Source organism: Protopterus annectens, chromosome 8.part0 (genome assembly GCF_019279795.1).
Source record: "Protopterus annectens isolate FY-2018-M chromosome 8.part0, PAN1.0, whole genome shotgun sequence".
In the NCBI taxonomy this organism is placed as follows: Eukaryota; Metazoa; Chordata; order Ceratodontiformes; family Protopteridae; genus Protopterus; species Protopterus annectens.
This window is the reverse complement of record NC_056741.1, coordinates 1231287802-1231308922: the sequence shown is the minus strand read 5'-3', so window position 1 is coordinate 1231308922 and position 21121 is coordinate 1231287802. Positions and strand designations below refer to the sequence as shown.

The 21121-nt window shown below is 44.8% G+C and overlaps 1 protein-coding gene across 1 annotated transcript in view; it reads left to right on the top strand.

Moving 5' to 3' along the window:
• The window catches only part of UBA1 (ubiquitin like modifier activating enzyme 1), a 2903587-nt gene that overhangs the window by 863159 nt on the left and 2019307 nt on the right, over nt 1-21121 (top strand). The window contains exon 8 of the mRNA XM_044080725.1: nt 1430-1562. Coding sequence (XP_043936660.1) covers nt 1430-1562 — 133 coding nt within the window. The remainder of the gene's footprint in view (nt 1-1429; nt 1563-21121) is intronic.

Sequence of the window (21121 nt, the reverse complement as noted above, 5' to 3'; positions counted from 1 at the left end):
TTAAAACCTATTTTTGCCAACCTTTTTTTCTTAATCCTCAGAGTAAAGGGGAAAGGATCCTGCACTCTTTGGACGCGCACAGATTGCTCAGGTTCTACCTTGACAGGACTAAACCTTTCAGAAAATCTGTCCAGCTGCTGATCAGCTTTGCTACAGTGGCAGAGGGCAAGGCCGTTTCCAAACAAACCATTTCTAAATGGATAGCACACTGCATCCATTTCTGCTACAAACACCATGGAAAACCTACCCCACAGGGGCTTACACCTCATTCCACTAACGCTACCTCAACCTTTACAGCTTTTCTCAGGGGAAGTCCCTACCAGGGATATCTTGTAAGCTGCAACCTGGAGTTCTGTATACACCATCAAGCATTACCACTTACCTGTCTTTTCCAAATCCAGAGCTGGATTTGCCACAGCAGTCTTACAAGGCCTGCTAGCCAGCCCTTCTACTTCTTGACTGTCTCCACCCCTCCTCAGCTTTGGGAATCAACTCAAGTCTGATGACTGCAATAGTGAATAACACTCTAACATCTACATTTATGGTACGTGTACACAGCTGTACTTTCTGCATTCCATGAGTATCTCCTCCAATCACAATACCTTCTGCCTTGCTCACTGATTATGATAGCCAAAGCATTACAAACAAAACTGTCCCGACAAGTGATAGTCTACAGAGAACTTCAGGAAAGACAAGAACCAAAAAATCCGTGTTACAAGGCAGGCACACAGCAGTAAAAGCTCCAAAAAATAGTATACATTTATTTTATGTGAACGCTTTCGCAATGAACAGCATTGCTTCATCAGACAAAAAAACATTTTTGAATCCTAATATATACAGTCAAGCTAAAAGCAATTATCCAGTCTTGCTTGACAAAACTCCCTTTGAAGCGCTCGTTGTTAAAAGTTTTCCTGCTCACTTAAAAATTAAGGCAACAGCACTCGGTGTTATGTTGCTTTGCATGGCATATCCTTTCAACTTCCTAGATTTCAAAACTGGTCTCATGGGGACAGTCATTTAATCCATACCCTATAACATGTTCTAGATGCATTCATATATTTGTGTTTTCATGTAAACTCTATTTCCTACAAAATGTCATTTTTTTTGACTTGCCTATTATTTAGAGCTATTCTCCCCAGGCCTTTCCTGAAAAAGGGATAAACCGCAGTCGGAACTTCCCAATTGCTGAAGAGAAATTAATTGAATAAATACTGGATTTACCCAATCTCTGCACCCAGTGTTGAAAGCCCTTGTAGCACATTATTTTTTAGTGCACGTTTAACTAGAGAATTTAAAACTTTGTTTTTAAATGTGTAGTGAGAAATTGCTAGAAAATGAAATTCATGACAGTTGGGTGTGACTGTACATAGTGTTTTAGAAGAACCAGATCAGCCGCAAAACAGTTTTCTGTGTTTTCCTCTTGTGTTAGGACAACCCTGGTGTGGTAACTTGCTTGGATGAGGCTCGTCATGGTTTTGAGAGTGGAGATTACGTGACATTTACTGAAGTTCAGGGGATGGAAGAACTCAACCACTGTGAACCAATGGAAATCAAAGTGTTAGGTGAGGCTATTACACTTTTTGACTGTATTTTTAGACAGAGATTTATATTTGCTGATTTTTTTTTCAGGAGTGGGTCTTCTATCGGTGTCTATAATATGGTTTTTTTTGCCACTTGTCATGGAAATTATTCATATGTGAGAAAAGTGATAGATCACTTTAATGCAAGAAAAGACGCAGAAATGTTTTTCTTTGTAAAAGGAACGAAAGCAACATCACTCTGTGAATTAGCTGTTTGTTTTAATAATACACTGTAGACCATATGGCTGCTTTTCAAGTAAGGCCTTTGGATTTGTATTCACAGATATGAATTGCATTGGCCTCTTATGTTTGCCTTGGTATAAGGGATTTTAGTGTGATTTACTCCTAAATATGGAACTGTGCTTCTCTAAATTATGAAGCACAGTTGAAACTCCCCCTATTCTGTTATGTTCTGATTTTTAAGTCCCTTAGCAGGCAATAGTTTTTGGGAATGCCATTTTAATCTAGCTGCAGATCTTGAAGCCGCCAGTAACTCTTGTTAATTGCTTGTCTTCAAAGTACAAGACTAGGAAAGGTATTGGTCCATACAGATGTTAGTTTTTCACTGTTGCAGTCATTACACTAGGCTTATCTGCCCGCAGGTAGCCGTTAGTCGGCCTGAATACTTGAGACTTAGTATTTCTGCATTGGTTGCTGCTGCTCCAGGACTGAAGGCATCTGGTCGGGTATAAAAACAGGCAGCCGACGCCATTACATCAGTCTGTCTTGCCGAGGAGGTCTATGCAGAAGCAGTTCGCACGAGTGCCGTTTGGCCTCTACGTGAATTTTCTTTTCCAAATTGAATCATCCTGAAGTCGTCTTAAGCCAAGTACTCCACTGGGGATCCTTTTTTCTTGCTCTAACCGATGTCAGAAAAAGTTAACAATTGTCTTGCCTGTGGAAAGCAAATAACGCCCCGAGATTTCCATTCTTACTGCATCACCTGTTTAGGCCCAAACCATGATGTACCTTACTGTCAGATGATGTTCATCGTGCATACAGCTGCAGTCATAACAGATGGGTTCTCCTGCCGTCAGGCGGGTCCTCGGTCGGCCGAATTCCAAAGTCTAGGTCCGGCGTCGGTTGTCGTCGCCATTTTCTTCAGTCTTTCTTGCCGCGCGGTGCCCGAAGCAGAAGCAGTTCGCAAGTGCCGGTCGGCCAGCTCCTGAAATTACGAAAATTTTGCAACCGAAGTCTTCTTGAAAGCTAAGTACCCCGTTGGGGAAATTTTTCTTGCCTCAGACCGATGTCAGACAAAGCTAATAATTGTATTTCATGTGGGGAAGCAAATACCGCATAAGGATATTCATTCCCTCTGTATTCCTTGCTTAGGCCCAGACCACAACGTCTCGGTCTGTCGTTTTTGTGCTACATTCAACAAACGCGCCATTAAGCGTCTGGCAGAGTTCGCCCAGCATTATTTTGGCAAAAAATTTAACTATATTATGTTGTCGGATACTCCGACTCCAGTTTTGTCTAAAAAATGCTAAGATAAGGACTGACACACGAGGTCCGCGGCCTCTACCGACACCACGCCAAAGCCGACTACAGGTGGTCCGGTTCTCAGCGAGGTGCCTACGCAGCCCCTGACTACCGACAACACTTCATTGGCGGTGTCTTCTGTGCCCGCTGTCGCAGGCTCCTCGGCCCACACCCTGACTACAGATACCGAAGCCACTCTTGGTGGTCAATCTCATGCTGTAGACAGGTCTGCCTCCTCTCAAGGTGTCTTCAGACCTTCCTCTTCTTTTTCCATCAAGGCTTTCACTAAGTCTAAAGCAGCCATGCATTCTAAGAGACAAGCTACACAGGGCCCTTCTCCAGGCCCCATGCCTAAAAAACAGATGCTTAAAATGGCTGAGGATTTAATTACTTTTATCAGGGGTTCTCAACCCCCCCCCCGGACAAAAGGCCCAGAGTGGAGCAAGAATCCTCCTCCTCTGACCAGGCCTCCATTATGTCAGAACACTCTGAGCAGGAACATTCTTACTCCCCTTTTGAAGATTCTGATGCGGAGGAGTCCATTCCCTCTGTCCCCCCAAGAGGATTACTCATTTGGGGAAACCTTGCATACCTTAAGGGAACACTTCCACTGGGAAGGCCAAGAGTACTCAGATTCCAAGAAAAGGCTTAGAGATATTCTCTTGCTAACTCAGCACAGGCCTCTGGCTATACCTCCTGTCTTAGACATACTAGATGATGTGTACTCTGAGGCCTGCCTTAACCCGTATTCTTTACCTCCAGCCCCAGTCAAGCCTGACAGGTACTACCGGGTTCCTGAGTCACACCAATTTTTATACAAAAGCCATGTGGCTGACCCGGAAACTATCTCACAGGGCCCCAAGGGAATTAAGGCCTCCACTGCTAAAATTCCATTACCTTCCGAGAGAGATTCCAGATCCTTAGAAAGGTGGGGAAAAAAGGTATATACCTCGGCCACCTTAACCATGAGGGCATTAAACTGCCAGTTCCATATGCTTAAGTGCCAACAGTTTCTATTATCACAATTGAGAAGTAAAATGTCACAATCAGAACAACCAGACTTGAAGGAGTTGTAGGATTTGATGCATAGTGCAGAACAAGTGGGTAAACGTACCTTGCAGTGTGGTTTTGATGCTCTAGAGGCCTCATGTCGAGCTGCTGTTACAGGATCAGTGATACGTAGACATGCCTGGCTCAAGGAACAAACCTTACCAGATCATGTCAAAGCTAAATTACTAGATGCCACTCTTCAAAAGGATGTATTATTTGGTGTTAAAGCTGAGGAGGTATTAAAGAAAATGGAGGAAAAGGCTAAATCAATGCAAACAGTGAAAGATTTTCTACAGGTACAACCTCCGCGTTTCAGTAGAAATTGGCCTTCCAAAAATTGGTCCTTTCCAGTGACGGACAGACCCCAAAGAGGTAGATACAGGCGCCCGAGGGGCAGAGGGCAATCTCAAGGATCGTTTAGAGGCAGACAATGGCAAGCTCCACACAGAGGTGGTGAGGATAGTTCGCAGCCATTCAGAAAGCAAGCCCAATGACTTTCCCCTTTGCATGCCAAGCAAGGCTCAAATGGCAGCACCCTTAGGCAGAAAACTGGCATTATTTTCAAAAATTTGGCATATTGTCACAAAAGACAAATGGATCCTGGACATTTATAAAAAGAGGCTACAGATTCCATTTTCACACCCTTCCAAAAATGAGAAGCATGCCAAACCTGCCACACAATCAAAGGGCAGAGGCACAAATTTCAGATCTCATAGACATGAAAGCTATTCGAGGTACCTACTCACGAACAAGGTCTTGGTTTTTATTCCAGACTTATCCTGGTACCAAGGAAGGGAAAAGACTGGAGACCTATTTTGGACCTATCCATCCTAAACACATTTTTACTCGTACCAAAATTCAAGATGCTCACTTTACAGCAGCTTCTTCCCATGCTGGGCAAGGAGTCTGGGCTGGTAACATTGGACCTCAAGGAGGCATACCTGCATGTCCCAATCAGACAAAATTGCAGAAGATACCTCAGATTTCTTGCAGGTTCAACCCATTATCAATTCTCTGCATTGCCCTTTGGCTTATCTACTGTGCCCAGAGTATTCACGAAATGCCTGGCATCAGTAATTGCCTACTGCAGACTTCAAGGGATACAAATATACCCATATTTGGTCGACTGCCTGATCCAAGCGGACAACAAGCACATTCTTCTGAAACATCTGGCTTGTGTAATAATGTTGAATTCTCTAAGATACACGGTCAACAAAAAGAAATCAAGGCTAATACCCTCTCGGAAAATAATTTTCCTGGGTGCCAACTTGGACACAAACACCCAGATGGCCTACCTCACGACAGAGAAGCAGGGGCAACTAACTCAATACTTCAGAACACTAGCAGATTTCACCAGGCTGACTGCAAGGAAAATCCTGCAGGCTCTGGGATTCATGGCATCTTGCATCCTACTAATCCCATGTGCAAAGCTGCATATGAGGAAACTTTAATGGTACCTGAAAAACCTATGGTCTCAACACAGCCACAGTTTGGAAACAATAACCCCACTAATTCCATGTCTTCAAAAGGAATTTCTGTGGTGGGCTCAAGCATGCCAAACAAACACAGGTCTCCCATTCAGCAAGCCTCAAGCAAATCAAGTCATCACAACAGACGCTTCGGACTACGCCTGGGGGGGCTCACATGACAGATCGGTGCATTCAGGGCAAATGGTCCAAACAAGAAAAGCACCTTCACATCAATCAAAAGGAAATGTTAGCAGTAATAAATGCTATTATAGCTTTCAAAGACCTTCGGCATCCAGGTCAGCTATTGATAAGGACAGACAACACCACAGTATAGTGGTACATAAACAGGGAGGAACCCATTCATACCCCCTTTGCAGACTGGCCATGTCACTTTGGAACATTGCTCTGGACTTACAAATCGAACTTCAAGCTCAGTTCTTGCCAGGCAAGGAAAACACGCTGGCAGACAACCTAAGCAGAAATATGACAGATCCACATGAATGGAAGTTGCATCCTCAAGATGTTCTTCATCTCACATTGCTGCAGTCCTAACACTTGGGTAGTCCGCTGTCCCTCGGTCGGCCCGAATATCAGAGTATAAGGCTGACGTCGGTCAAGGCGCATTTGACTGACATCAGAACGTCGGGGTACAAATGCGCATGACCGACGTCATATCCTCAGTCTTTTTTGCCGCATGGTCCGATGCAGAAGCAGTGTTGCAAGTGCCGTTCGGCGTTCTGAAATTTTTCGAATTCGGAGTTTCAGACCGAAGTCAGAGTTGGTTAAGTACCCCGTTGGGGAATATTTTGGTTTTTTCTTGCCTCAGTGGTTTACCGGATGTCAGAAAAAGTGAATAACTGTATTTCTTGTGGAAACAGATACCGCATAGGGATTACCATAATTTGTGTATACCTTGTTTGGGACCTGAGCACGACAAGTTGTTGGGTGTCGCTTTTGTGCTAGGTTCAATAAACGCACTATAAAGCGAAGGTTGGATTGTGCCAGGTTGGTCTTTGGGAAGCGGTGTAATTACAATATGCCGTCGGATGCTCCACGCCGCTTCCTCAAGCGCAAGGACAAGGCAGTTAAACCTAGGTTAGAGGAGTCGTCCGAACCGGACGCCGGTGCTTTAGAGGCGCCAGTGGAACCGGTGGTTCCGGAGGCCTTTCTGCAGTCCCAGGGAGAGACTTTGATTTTACAGGATGTGGCCTCCCAGGAGGCAGGTCAGGCTGTAGGGCTTCTCAGATAACTGTACTCCCCTCCTTCCTAAGGTGTCTAGGCCCTCTCTTTCTGCTTCCAAGGCTTCTCCTAGAGGCAGGTCTAGTTTAGCTTCTGTGGGTGTCACTCCTAGTTCTTCAGGTTCTGTGCCCAAGAAGCACATGCTTAAAATGGCAGAAGATTTAATTACTTTAATTAGAGGCTCTATGCCCCCTCCTGATAAGAGGCCTAGGATGGAACCAGTGTTGGGGGATTATGAACAGGCTTGGATGTGTCTGAGTCTTGCTGAAGACTTGCAGGAGTATTCTCATTATTCTGATTCTGATGTGGATGATTCTACCCCTTCTGCTTCTCCTCCTGAGGATTTTTCTTTTTCAGAGACCCTTCACTCCATGAGAGAGCATTTTAAATGGGAAGGTCAGGACTTCTCTGACTCCAGGAAAAGGCTTAGGGAATTTTGTTTTACCCCAGCATAGGCCTTTGGCTATACCTCCTGTTCTGAATGTGGTGGAGGATGTGTTTGCAGAGGCTTCTCTTAATCCTGATTCTTTGCCTCCTGCTCCTGTTAAACCAGATAGGTATTACCGGGTGCCTGAAGCTCATAAGTATCTCTTTAAGAGTCCTAGGGCAGACCCAGAAACTGTTAGCCAGGGGCCTAAGGGTGTTAAGGCTTCTGTTGTCAAGAATCCGGTTCCTGCAGATAGAGGCCAGGGCCTTGGATAGATGGGGAAAGAAAGTTTATACTTCTTCCACTCTAGCCATGAGAGCTTTGAATTGCCAGTTTCACATGTTGAAATATCAAAATTATCTCCTTTCACAGTTGAAATCTAAGGTTGATGCTCTGGCGGAAGGTATTGATTGTAAAGAGTTACAAGATTTAGTGCATGTTTCTGAACAGGTGGGTAAGCATTCTTTGCAATGTGGTTTTGATGCTGTACAGGCCTTGTCTAGGGTGGCTGCCACTGGGTCAGTTCTTCGCAGGCATGCCTGGCTGAGGGATCAAAATTTATCTGACCATGTTAAAACTAGGATTTTGGATGCCCCTTTGCAATCTGATGTCTTGTTTGGTTCTCCTGTTGAGGCAGTTTTAAAGAAAATGGAAGACAAGGCTAAGTCTATGCAGACTGTTAAAGATTTTTTGCAGGTTCAGCCTCCAAAATTTAGTAGAAATTGGCCTACTAAGGGGTGGACGATCCTTCTTATGATTCCCAGTCTAGGGGTAGATCTAGACGTGGCAGGGCAGAGGTCAGGGCTCTTTCAGGCCTAGAACAGGGAGTTCTCCTGCACAGTCTTCGGTGAGGGCAGGGGTCAGTCCTTTCGTAAACAGACCCAATGACCTACCTTTTCAGCTGCCAGAACCTTCTCGCCTGGCAGCACCTTTGGGAGGAAGGTTGGCACTTTTCAAAGAAAATTGGAGTTTGATTACCCAAGACAGATGGGTATTGGATATCATACATCACGGTTACAGGTTTTATTTCCATACCTTGCCTCCTTTCAAAGGCATGCCAGACATTCCTCCTCAACAAAGAATAGAGGCTCACAAGCAAATTTCTCTGTTACTCCAAATAGGGGCCATACAGCCGGTTCCTATGCCAGAAAGGGGCCTAGGATTTTATTCTCGCCTGTTCCTTGTACCAAAAAAGGGGAACACGTGGAGACCAATTTTGGATTTATCTATCCTCAACACTTATCTGGACAATCCCAAGTTCAAAATGTTGACGTTACAACAGCTTTTACCTCTGCTGGGCAAGGATCACTGGATGGTAACTTTGGATCTCAAGGAGGCTTACCTTCATGTTCCTATCAGGCTAAGTTGCAGGAAGTATCTGCGTTTTCGGACTGGGACTTCTCACTATCAGTTCTCTGCATTGCCCTTTGGCTTATCTACTGCGCCCAGAGTATTTACGAAAGTTCTGGCTCAGTGATAGCTTTCTTCAGGCTAAAAGGAATACAAATCTATCCTTATTTGGACGATTGCCTGATTCTGGCTCAAGGAAGGGAAGAGCTTCTTCGTTTGGAATATGTGATAGCAGTGCTAAGATGCCTGGGGTATTCTGTGAACGAAATAAAGTCCAGTCTAGTACCCTCTCAAGACATGTGCTTTCTGGGTGTAAGACTGAATACAGCATCCCAGATGGCCTTTCTAACCCCGGACAAACAAAAGAATCTTTCCCTTTACTTTCATCATCTATCTCTTCAGTCCGGCTGACTGCAAGGACAGTCCTTCAAGCCTTAGGGTTCATGGCATCTTGTATTCTGGTGCTTCCCAATGCCAAACTGCATATGAGGAAGTTGCAATGGTATCTCAAAAATGTATGGACACAGCACTGCCAGGATCTGGACACTGTCATTCAAATAATACCTTGCATTCAAAAGGAATTTTTGTGGTGGGCTCAGGAATGTCACCTAAACAAGGGACTCTCTGTGACCCGCCAGAGGCGAGTCAAATTTTAACGACAGATGCCTCAGACAAAGCTTGGGGCCATCTAAACGGAAAGTGGATACAAGACAAGTGGCCTGTCAGACTACAGCATCTACATATCAACTTGAAGGAGATGTTAGCAGTCCAGTTTGCATTAATAGCTTTCAAGGATTTACTTCTTCCAGGGCAGGTGTTGATTCTAACAGACAACACAACTGTCATGTGGTACATCAACAAGCAAGGGGGAACACATTCTTATCCTCTATGCAGGCAAGCAATGATTTTGTGGGAGACTGCTCTCAGTTTACGACTAAGTCTTCAGGCAAGGTTTCTGCCGGGAGCACAGAACTCCTTAGCAGATGTGTTAAGCAGACAAATCATGGATCCCCACGAGTGGAAACTGGATCTTCATGTATTTCAGAAATTGACAGTGTCCTGGGGAACTCCAGACATAGATCTGTTCGCTTCTCCACTAAACCATCAGCTGCCAAAGTTTTGCACGAAGAGGTTTCATCCCACAGCTTGGAAAGTGGATGCTCTTTCTTTCAGTTGGAAAAATCTTCATGTGTATGCCTTTCCACCTCTGCCTCTCCTCCCAAAGGTACTTCTGAAGGTCAGACAGGACAAGCCAAGGATGATTTTGATAGCTCCAGATTGGCCTCGACAGCACTGGTACCCATTACTGAGAAGTCTAGTACGGAAGCCTCCATGGCCTTTGCCTTTGATTCCACATCTGTTGTCCCAGGAGGACAGTCATTTGCTCAATGTCAAACTTCACTCTCTTCACCTAACAGCCTGGCATGTTCTGTTTTAGACCATAGAGGGTCTCGACTTCCACAACAAGTTTTGAATGTGATTTTGGAAGCTAGAAGGCCTAGTACAAGGAAAGTGTACGCAGATAAATGGAAGATTTTTGTTTTGGAGTGCAGCTAAGGATTTGGATGTTTCTGAGCCTGATCTAAGTGTGGCTCTTCAATATCTTACTGAGTTATTGGACAAAGGTTTGTCCTTCTCTTCTATTAAGATTCATGCTGCAGCAGTTTCAACTCACTACGACTGTGACCCACCATTGTTTTCTCATCCTTTGTTCAAGCAATTTCTTAGAGGGGCAAAGAATATAAGACCCCCACGAAGGGCTCCTACTCCTGCTTGGGATCTCAATTTTGTGTTGGAGAAACTCACTCTACAACCTTTTGAGCCTGCAGCTACTGCTGAGTTGAAATATTTGTCATGGAAGACTGCTTTTTTGTTGGCCATTACCTCTGCAAGAAGGGTTTCTGAATTGCAGGCCCTTATGGCAGTTGAGCCTTTCTTAATTTTCCATAAGGATAGGGTATCTTTACTAATCCTTCCTTTATGCCTAAAGTGGTTTCTAGTGTGGCTTTAAACCAAACTATTCATTTGCCTACTTTTTATGCAAATCCCCAAAATAAAGGGGAAAAGATTTTGCACACTTTAGATGTACACAGGCAGTTGATATACTATTTGGACAGAACTAAAGGGTTCAGACAATCTCAGCAGTTATTAGTTTCTTTTGCTTTGTGCTCTCAGGGCAAGCCCGTGTCAAAACAAACTATTTCTAAGTGGATTGGATTTTGCATTGCTTTCTGTTATTCCTATCATGGCAAAGAGATTCCAGCTGGGATTAGGCCTCATTCCACTAGGGCTACTGCCACTTCAACAGCTTTTTTGAGGGGGGTGGCAACTAAGGATATTTTGGAGGCAGCCACTTGGAGTTCGGTGCATACCTTTTCTAGGCATTACCACCTTCCACTGTACTCTAAATCCAGGGCTGGTTTTGCCACTGCTGTGTTGCAGGGCATTTTGGCAGCTCCTGCTTCATTATAGTTTGGCCATCCTCCCTTACCTCTGCTTTGGGATTCTACCCAAGTGTTAGGACTGCAGCAATGTGAGATGAAGAACATAGTACAGTTTTGTACCTACCATAAATGTAGATGTTCGAAGATCCACATTGCTGCAGTCCAATTTACCCTCCCTCCTTCCCCTCTGTAGTTTGAGGTGGTTGTGTGAGTTGGGTTATCCTTCTGAGGTATATTGTGTATATTGTATATATTGTACATATTTTTGGTATTAGGCTGGTTGGTTGTTTAGTTGTTGTCTATGGGTTTGGACCTTTTTTTTTAGGGTCTTCTGACATCTGGGGCAAGAAAAGACTGAGGATATGACGTCGGTCATGCGCATTTGTACCCTGACGTTCTGATGTCAGTCAAATGCGCCTTGACCGACGTCAGCCTTATACTCTGATATTCGGGCCGACCGAGTGACAGCGGACTACCCAAGTGTTAGGACTGCAGCAATGTGGATCTTCGAACATCTACATTTATGGTAGGTACAAAACTGTACTTTTTTACAGAGATAATTCAAGCATGGGGAAGGCCAGACATAGATCTCTTTGCCTACCACAGAAATCACCAATTGAGAAAATTCTGCTCAAGGACTTTTCATCCAAATGCCTGGAGATTGGACGCTCTCTATTTCAGTTGGACAACAATGACAGTTTATGCCTTCCCACCTCTTCCTCTGCTGCCCAAAGTTCTATTAAAAACCAGAGCAGACCAAAGATGATTCTCATTGCTCCAGACTGGCAAAGACAACACTGGTAACCCACTCCTGAGGAGCCTGACGCATTCCCCACCATGGACCCCTACCTCTAATGCCTCTTCTGACTCAGCACACCTTCAAGACTCTTCACAGTTAGCTGAAAACACTCAATCTGGCCGCATGGAAGATTCCTTAACATCACAACAGACCCTACTCTCCAAGGAGGTGCAGGATGTCATTTTGGAGGCCAGAAGGCCGTCTACTAGAAAAGCTTACTCCGCAAAATGGAAACTGTTTTGTGGCTGGAATGAAAAGGGCCAGAATCCTGGAAAACTGAGTTTCTCAAATATTACAGTATCTAGCTGAGCTGCTAAGCAGTGGACTTTCATTCTCCTCCATCAAAATCCATGCCTCAGCCATTTCTGCAGAATACAACACTGATCCACCTTTATTCTCTCGCCCCCTCTTAAGACAGTTCCTCAGAGGGGCTAAGAATATAAAAACCCCCAGGAAACAACCAATACCTGCTTGGGACCTCAGTTTCATTCTAGAAAAGCTGACCTTGCCCCCTTTTGAGCCGGCTGCCTCAACAGATTTGCAATATTTGTCCTGGAAAACAGCTTTCCTTCTGGCTATTAACTCAGCTCGTAGGGTATCAGAACTACAAGCCCTCATGACTGTGCAGCCTTTTATCATCTTCCATCAGGGTAGAGTTTCCTTACGAACCAACCCATCCTTTATGCCAAAAGTGGTATCCGGGGTAGCTTTGAATCAGGCTATTCACTTCCCCACCTTTTATCCTAATCCTCAAAACAAAGGGGAGAGATTACTACATTCCTTGGACATGCGCAGACAACTGCGTTATTATTTGGACAGAACAAAGCCTTTCAGAAAATCAGAACAGCTCTTTGTGTCCTATGCTATAGGAGCTCAAGGGAAGCCAATTTCCAAACAGACAATCTCAAAATGGATAGCCCAATACATACGCTTTTGTTACTCTTTTCATGGCAAAACTGTACCTGCAGGCATCAGATCTCACTCCACAAGGGCCACAGCTACCTCTGCAACTTTACTCAGAAGAGTTCCTACAAAAGATATTTTGGAAGCAGCCACTTGGGGTTCTGTGCATACCTTCTCCAAGCACTACCACCTACCATTATACTCCAAAACTAGAGCAGGCTTTGCCACTGCAGTCTTGCAGGGCATCCTGGCTCCTCCTAGTTCCACCTAGTGCCTACCACCCCTTTCTTAGCTTTGGGATTCTACCCATCTGTTATGACTGCAGCTGTATGCACGATGAACATAGTACAGTTTTGTACCTACCATAAATGTAGATGTTCGAGTGCTAATACAGCTGCAGTCCAGGTTTCCCTCCCTCCTTCCCCTCTTGGGACAGGCCTATTGGCTAACACCTCCTCATACAACTTGATTGGGGTATTCTTTAATGGTGTATTTGCTTGCAACTACTGTATTTTGATTATATGACATTGCTTTATTACACAAATTTATGTATTGCCTTCCTCCTTGGGGCACCTGACATCTGGAGCAAGAAAAACTGAAGAAAATGGCATTGGCTGGTTCTTTTATACCCCTGTCGCACTGACGTCAGGGAAGAAGCGACGACAACCGACGCCGGACCTAGACTTTGGAGTTCGGCCAACCGAGGATCCGCCTGACTGCTGGAGAATCCATCTGTTATGACTGCAGCTGTATTAGCACTCTAACATCTACATTTATTGTAGGTACAAAACTGTACTTTCTTTGTGTTTCACTGTTGTAGTCATTACATTAGGGTAATCTGCTGGCAGGTTGCTCTGTCGGCCTGATTAACAAAGTCTTGGGTCCTGCATCAGTTGCGGTTCCTTCTTCCGTGACTTTAGGTAGTCAGGGGCATAAAACATGCAGCCAACAGCATTACATCAGTCTTTCTTGCCACGCGGTGCCCAAAGCAGAAGCAGTTCGCAAGTGCTGGTCGGATGACTCCTGAAATTTTCGTTTTTGAATTTCACAACCGAAGTCTTAAACCTAAAGCTAAGTACCCCATTTGGGAAACTTTTCTTGCTCCTTACCGATGTCAGTAAAAGTTGTTAATTGCATTACTTGTGGGAAGCAAATACCTCAAGGATTTTCATTCGTACTGTGTTCCTTGCCTAGGCCCTGACCACATCGTACCTTGCTGTCGGTTTTGTGCTAAATTTAATCAACACACTATAAACGTCTGTATATTTTTGCTTCTAAATATTTTCGCTCAAGATTTAACTATCCAGAAATATCTAACAATCCTACTACCGGAATACCTAAAAAACTCAAAGAAAGACCGAGACAGTCTGTCCAAAGCCAATGACTATGCTTCTAAGCCAGTCACAGGTTCGCCGGTACTCAGTGAGGCACTTTCACAGCCCCTGATACCCACTACTTTTGATTCTCCTCTATTTAGACCCATTCGGTGTCCGGTATGCCGGCGTGATGTATTGATCCTGTGGATGTTACAATTGCCTCATGTACACAGGCAACCCTCTCCTCCTCCCATAAAACACAAATACATGCGAGATGCAACTATATAGCCAAACTGGAGGCTGAGCTCTCTCAACTCAGGACTGGCAAAACCAGACAGGAGGAGAAGGTAACCACACACCATAAACCCAGTCTCACATAGAACTGTCACAACTACAAATCAAACACATAAACACACAAAAACATACTCGGAGGCACTGATCAAAAATCTACCAAAACAGCAGAGGCCTCCAAAGCAGCCACCCACACAACTGCCACCTCATGACATAACACAAGCAACACATTGATCACAAAGTCAGTGTGCAAGTCAGTCACAGCCCTTAAGGCCAAACACAATGCCAGACACACTTGTCATAGGTGACTCCATAGTCAGACACACTGACGTCCCACTCACCAGACTGAACAAGGAGAGGGTCACAGTAAGCTGCCTGTCGGCCGCTAGAATCTGCCACATAACACAAGCACTCAGGTCACTCCACAGCAAGTACAAGTATGACTCAGTCATTGTCCATGCCGGTGTGAATGACCTGAGACGTACCTCCCTGGACTGCATGAAAAGAGACCTAAAGGAGCTCTCAGATTATGTAGCCCAGGCTGGTATGACCCTGACCCTGCGCAGTATCCTACCTTCACCAAGAATGATGCCACAATACAGAGACAAAATGATCAGTTTTAATAATTGGCTTAATTTCTGGTGTCATTCTAAGGGGATCCAATGTCTGTCTGCCTGGAATGACATGCTTGACAAGCCACGCTGCTTTGCAAGGGACGGCTTGCACCTGTCACCCCTGGGTTTCCAGATATTGGCAAAGGCTCTTGCCACCCCATAATGCCTTTTTTAGACTAGGCTCAAATTCTAAACCCACCACCCTAGAAAACAATAATGGAAAAAAACTAAGGGTAATGCTGCTCAATGCCAGAAGTCTAAATCTCAAGATGCACGCCCTCGAAGCCCTCCTCAGTATGGAGAACATCAATGTCTGTGCTGTGACTGAAACCTAGTTCAAGGCTCCTGAGAGCACCCCGGCACTATCTGGTTTTACCTCATATCATGCCTTCTGGCCCCAAAACCCGGACCGTAACACAAAAGGAGGGGGTGTATCCATATTCATCAAGGATACCCACACCTCCAGGCTGGTGGCAACTCACGAAGCATCAGAGACCATTCAGGTGCAATTAACCATAGGCAAAACTGCTCTACAGTTTGTAGCATGTTACAGGCCACCCTCTCAAACTCAGGAACCCCACACAGCCTTCCTGAAGACACTGGAGAGTATAAATGTCTCTCCAAACACCATCATATTGGGTGACTTCAACTACCCAAACATAGACTGGGAACATTACTCAAGCCCCAATACCCTAGCCCAAAGGTTCCTGGAGTTCATAAACTCAAATGCTATGGAACAACTTGTCACCATTCCCACAAGAGGTGAAAATATACTAGACCTGATCATCAGAAACATGGGGACAAAATGCTCCACACCGGAAGTATATCCCTCATTGGTGAGATCAGACCATAAACTAATCTCACTGGAGATCCACATCCCGCCCCCACCCCCAACAAAAAAGACCACAGTGAAGAACTTCTCAAAAGCCATCTTCACACTTCCTAAGACTGCTGTGGTATTCTTAAAGGCCCCCGAGCCATTGGAAACCACAACCCACGCTGCTGAATCCCTTACAAATGCTTTCTACGAGCACCTCCAGGATTGCATGGATCCAGCAATCTCAAATAAAATCAAGACCCTTTCCACCAAAGGCAAGCGCCCGATCTGGTGGACCCCAGCCATAATCAAACTATACAACAAGAGGAGAAAGCTATTACAAGATAGAGCAAAATCCCTAAAAGGGAAGACATCTCTGATCAATACTAGTAAAAAACTACGATCACTCATAAAATCATCCAAGGCCAACTTTGAGAGAAAAATCGCCAAGGACTCAAACGACAATCATAAGGCCTTTAGCTATGTTAGAAATCTGGGTGGAAACTCCCAGATATGCTCAGAATTAGTCCAAAATGATACAAAAATCACTGAACCCACAGACATTGCAAACATACTGGCACACAGGTTCAGTGAAAATTTCTCCCCCCCCAAAGGAGAAATATCTATCCCAGCAGTGTAGCCTCCCAATCCTCTCAAATGCCCAGGTGAGAGCTGCTCTCTCTAAAGCTAAAAACACAGCATCAATGGGACCGGATGGTGTCCCCGGCTGTGTGCTACACAAACTCAATGAGGAACTAAACCCACACATAAGGCTGCTGTTTAATCTTAGCCTTACCACAGGATACGTACCCAAAGAGTGGCATATGGCAACTGTGGTCCCACTCCACAAAGGCGGTGCTTCTACAGACCCTGGTAATTACCGCCCCATAAGCTTAACAAGCCTGGTCTGCAAAGCTATGGAGAGGATCATAATGGAACTCCTAAATAAAGACATAGGGGACCTACAGAAATTGGATCCTACCCAATTCGGCTTTGTCAAGGGCAGATCATGCCTCTTGAACTTGGTCGACTTTTTTGAAAGTCACCAATGCCATTGATGAGGGTAAGGCAGTTCACACAGCCTACCTTGACCTTGCAAAAGCTTTTGACAATACCCCACTCTGGTATCATAGAAAAGCTCACCAGCTTAAATGTAAACCCATATGTCACAAGATGGGTTGCAAACTGGCTCAAGGACAGAACCCACAGGGTTAGAGTTGCTGGTGCCATGTCAGACTCCAAGCTGGTCACAAGCGGTGTCCCACAGGGCTCAGTCCTGGGCCTCCTCTTGTTCGGCATCTACTTTTCAGAAGTGCAGGCAAACATAGGAGGATTGTGGCTGACAAAGTTTGCAGATGACTGCAAACTGGGCGCCATAGTTGAAAATCCATCAGACACAGATATCGTTCAGAGAGGTCTCATAGAAACGGATAACTGGTGCCAGAGCCATGGCCTTAAGTAAAATGCCAAAAAATGTATAGTCATACCCTTTGGTAAAAACAAGGTAACCCCAAGTTACCACATAGGTGGCAATCCATTAAGCACAGAAGAGGTTATCAGGGACCTGGGGACCCAAGTTGACTAACCTTTTTTTTGACACTCACATTGCCAAAGTGGTTAGGAGGACCTTCTACATTGCCCACCTGATTATGAAGGGATTCACATCCAGATCAAGGGAGGTCATTGTTCCCCTGTACTCTTCACTTAGCCCAATGATTGAGTACAATGCCCCGTTCGGAATGTATCTTACCCGACACCTGCAGCAATTGGAAATACCCCAAAAGTTCCTCACCAAAAGGATAAAGGGGCTCAAAAATATGCCATATGCTGCCCGACTGAAGAAACTCCAGCTCTATTCAGTCGCATACCGTCTGCTCAGAGGTGACCTGTGCCTGACATACAAGGCCATGTCCAACCCGGAATTAATGGACATGCTGCACCTCAAAAAATCCGAATCCACCAGAGCCACAAGAGCAAGAGACTTAAACCTCAACACGGATATAAATAGGACGTACTGGAGGGACAGATTCATCACCCAGAGACTCCCTATGCTGTGGAACAGAATCCCGGTCCATGTGAGACAGAGCACCTCGTTGGCTCTGTTCAAGAGGAATCTTGACCAGTGGATGGGAGATCGTAGGTTTACCCCAGGGATCATCTCTGTATCGCTGCTTGACAGAGGCACGGCAAACTAATGGGTATAGTATTCTTCAACCTAAGGGGTGGTGAAAGCCACGCTACTCTGGCTAGGCTTATAAATGCCCTGGGGCAGATAGTCTAGTATGACCCTATGAACCTATGTCTCTACCTTAGATGGGTCCGGAGCTGCTGAACAGGCATTGGCGTCTGAGGGTGTTTTCAGGCCTAAAGATTTGTATATTAAACAGACGACATCTTCCAAACGAAGGCCAAAATCTACTATGTCTAAATAACTGACGCTTGGGCCACGTGCACAGGCCCGAATGCCTACAAAACTAATGATAAAAATGGCTGAAGATTTAATTGTTTGTCAGGGATACCCATCCCCCTCCTACTAAGAGGCCTAGGAAAGGCACTGACTATGAATCTTCAGATCAGGTTTCTATTTCTTCTGATTTTTAGGGAGTTTATTCTTCCTCATCCGTAGGCCTTTGGCTTTACCTCCTGTTATAGACATTGTTGATTTATTTCTCAATCTAGTATGACTCCTGATTCCCTGCCTCTGGCTCCTAGTAAGCCAGACAGATACTCATGGTTCCTGACTCCCACAAATTCCTTTTCAAGAACCCTACTGCTGACCCTGAAACCATTTCTCAGGGTCCCAAGGGCATTAAGGCCTCTTCTGCTAAAGATCCTACCCTTTCTGACAGATTCCAGGGTGCTGGATAGATGGGGGGTAAGAAGGGTTTACACATCTGTAACCTTGGCAGTCAGGGCTTTAAACTGTCAATTTCATTTTCTTAAATATCAACAGCATGTCATGGGTTTACTTTAAACAGAAAATGATGTTGATCTCTGTGTGGAAAATGAAGTTGCAAGATTTATTGCATTCAGCTGAACAAGTTGGAAAATATACTTTGCAATGTGATTTTGATTATTTGGCTGTTTCTTGCAGTGCTGCTGTTACTGGATCTGTGATAAGGCATGCTTGGCTCAAGGAGCAAAATCTACCTGACCATGTTAAAGCAAAATTGGTGGATGCTCCTTTACACCAGGACAGTCTCTTTGGTAATAAGGCTGAAGAAGTTTTAAAAAAGATGGAAGATAAAGCTAAATCTATGCAAACTGTGAAATATTTCTTACAAGTGCAGCCACCCAGATTTTAGCTGGCACTGGCCTACTAAAAACTGGTCCTTTCCAGTTCCCATGAGAGCTGCTCAAGTCACATCCAGACATTCCAAAGGCTCCAGGTTTCAGTCACAAGGAACTTGTAGAACAAAACAATGGGGTGCCTTCAACTCCAAACCTGGAAGCAACAAGGCACCTCCCTATGGTAAACAGTCTCAATGACTTTCCACTACAATCACCAAGCACTTACCTTTTGGCTGCCCCTTTGGTGGGAAAGCTGGCACTTCATGCATGAAACTGGCAACTGATTACCCAGGGCAAATGGGTTTTAAATATAGTATCCCAGGGATACAGATTTCATTTCCATACGTTGCTCATCCCAAACGGATGGCCAGATCTACTTCCAAATCAGTGGGCAGAGGCCCTGAAAAGTTCTGTCCCTCATGAATATGGGGGCTATTCAACCAGTACCCGAAGAGGAAAAGGGACAAGATTTCTATTAGAGACTTTTCCTGGTACCCAGAAATGACAAATTATTGCGTCCAATTCTGGGCTTATCCATTCTAAATACATTTCTGGACATTCCAAAATTCAAGATGCTGATTCTTCAACAGTTACTACCTATGCTAGGCAAAGATGCTTGGTTGGTAACTCTAGACTTAAGAGGCTTACCTGCATATCCCAATCAGGGAATCTTGCATAAGATACCTCGGCTTCAAAGCAGGCTGCTTGCATTACCAGTTCTCTGCACTGCCCTTTGGCTTACCTACTGCACCCATGGTCTTCACAATGTGCCTGGCACCAGTAATTGCTTTTTGCAGGCAAAGAAATATTCAAATTTATCCATACCTGGACGATTGTCTAATTCGGGCAGAAAACAAGGACTCTTATAAAGCATCTGGCATTTGTAAAAAGGGTGCAAACATGTCTAGGGTAAACGACAAATGAAAAGGAATCACAACTGGTACTGTCACAAAAAATAACATTTCTGGGTGCAAGCTTGAATACAACTGCCCAGATGACTTGTCTTATGCCAGAAAAGCTAATTCAATCGATGTCTTAATTCAAACAGGTGGCCACAAAAACCCAGCTTATCTGCAAGACAAATTCTGCAGGCGTTGGGATTCATGGTCTCCTGCATTCTTCTAATTCCATATGTAAGACTGCATGAGGAAATGTCAATGGTATTTAAAAAAGTTTATGGAGTCAGTATTGTTACATCATGGAAACAGTCCCATCATACCTTGCCTGCAACTAGAGTTCCTATGGTGGGCAGAGGCATGCCACCAAAACAAGGGACTGACATTCACTCCACCCCCTGCTGCCCAAACCCCTAACTACAGTCTCATCAGACTATGCTTGGAGAGAGCGCATCTGGCATGGAAATGCATTCAGGGCAAATCGAGCCCAAATCAAATGCACCCTACACATCAATCAAAAAGAGATGCTAGCTGTACAGAATGCTCTGACGGCCTTCAAGGACTACCTTCATCCAGGACAACTACTAATAATGACAGAGAACACCACAGTCATGTGGTACATAAACAAGCAGGGGGGTCCACATTCCTTCTCCCTTTGTAGACTAGCCATAGCATTGTGGAACACGGCCTTGACTTATCAAGTACATCTGCAAGCACAATTCCTGCCAGGAAAGCTAATTACTTTGGCAGACTAAGCAGAAATCTTATGGACTCGCACGAATGGAAACTGGAACCACAAGTTTTCAGCATGTTGACACGCAAATGGGGGAGCCCAGACATTAATCTTTTTGCCTCACCCCAGGACTATCAGTTGGACAAATTCTGCACAAGAATTAGTCACAAAAAAGCTTGGAAAGTGGATGCTCTATCATTCAGCTGAAAAAACCTATCAGTCTGTGCTTTTCCCCCTCTGTCTTTGCTCTCCAAAGTCCTACTAAGTCAGGACAAACCAAAAATTATTTTGATTGCTCCAGACTAGCCTTGCCAACGCTGGTAAGCGCAATGTCGCACCTTCCTCCGTGGCACCTGCTTCCGACACCTTACCTACTGTCATCAGAACTACCAAATTCTGCACACTCCGCTACAAACTTTG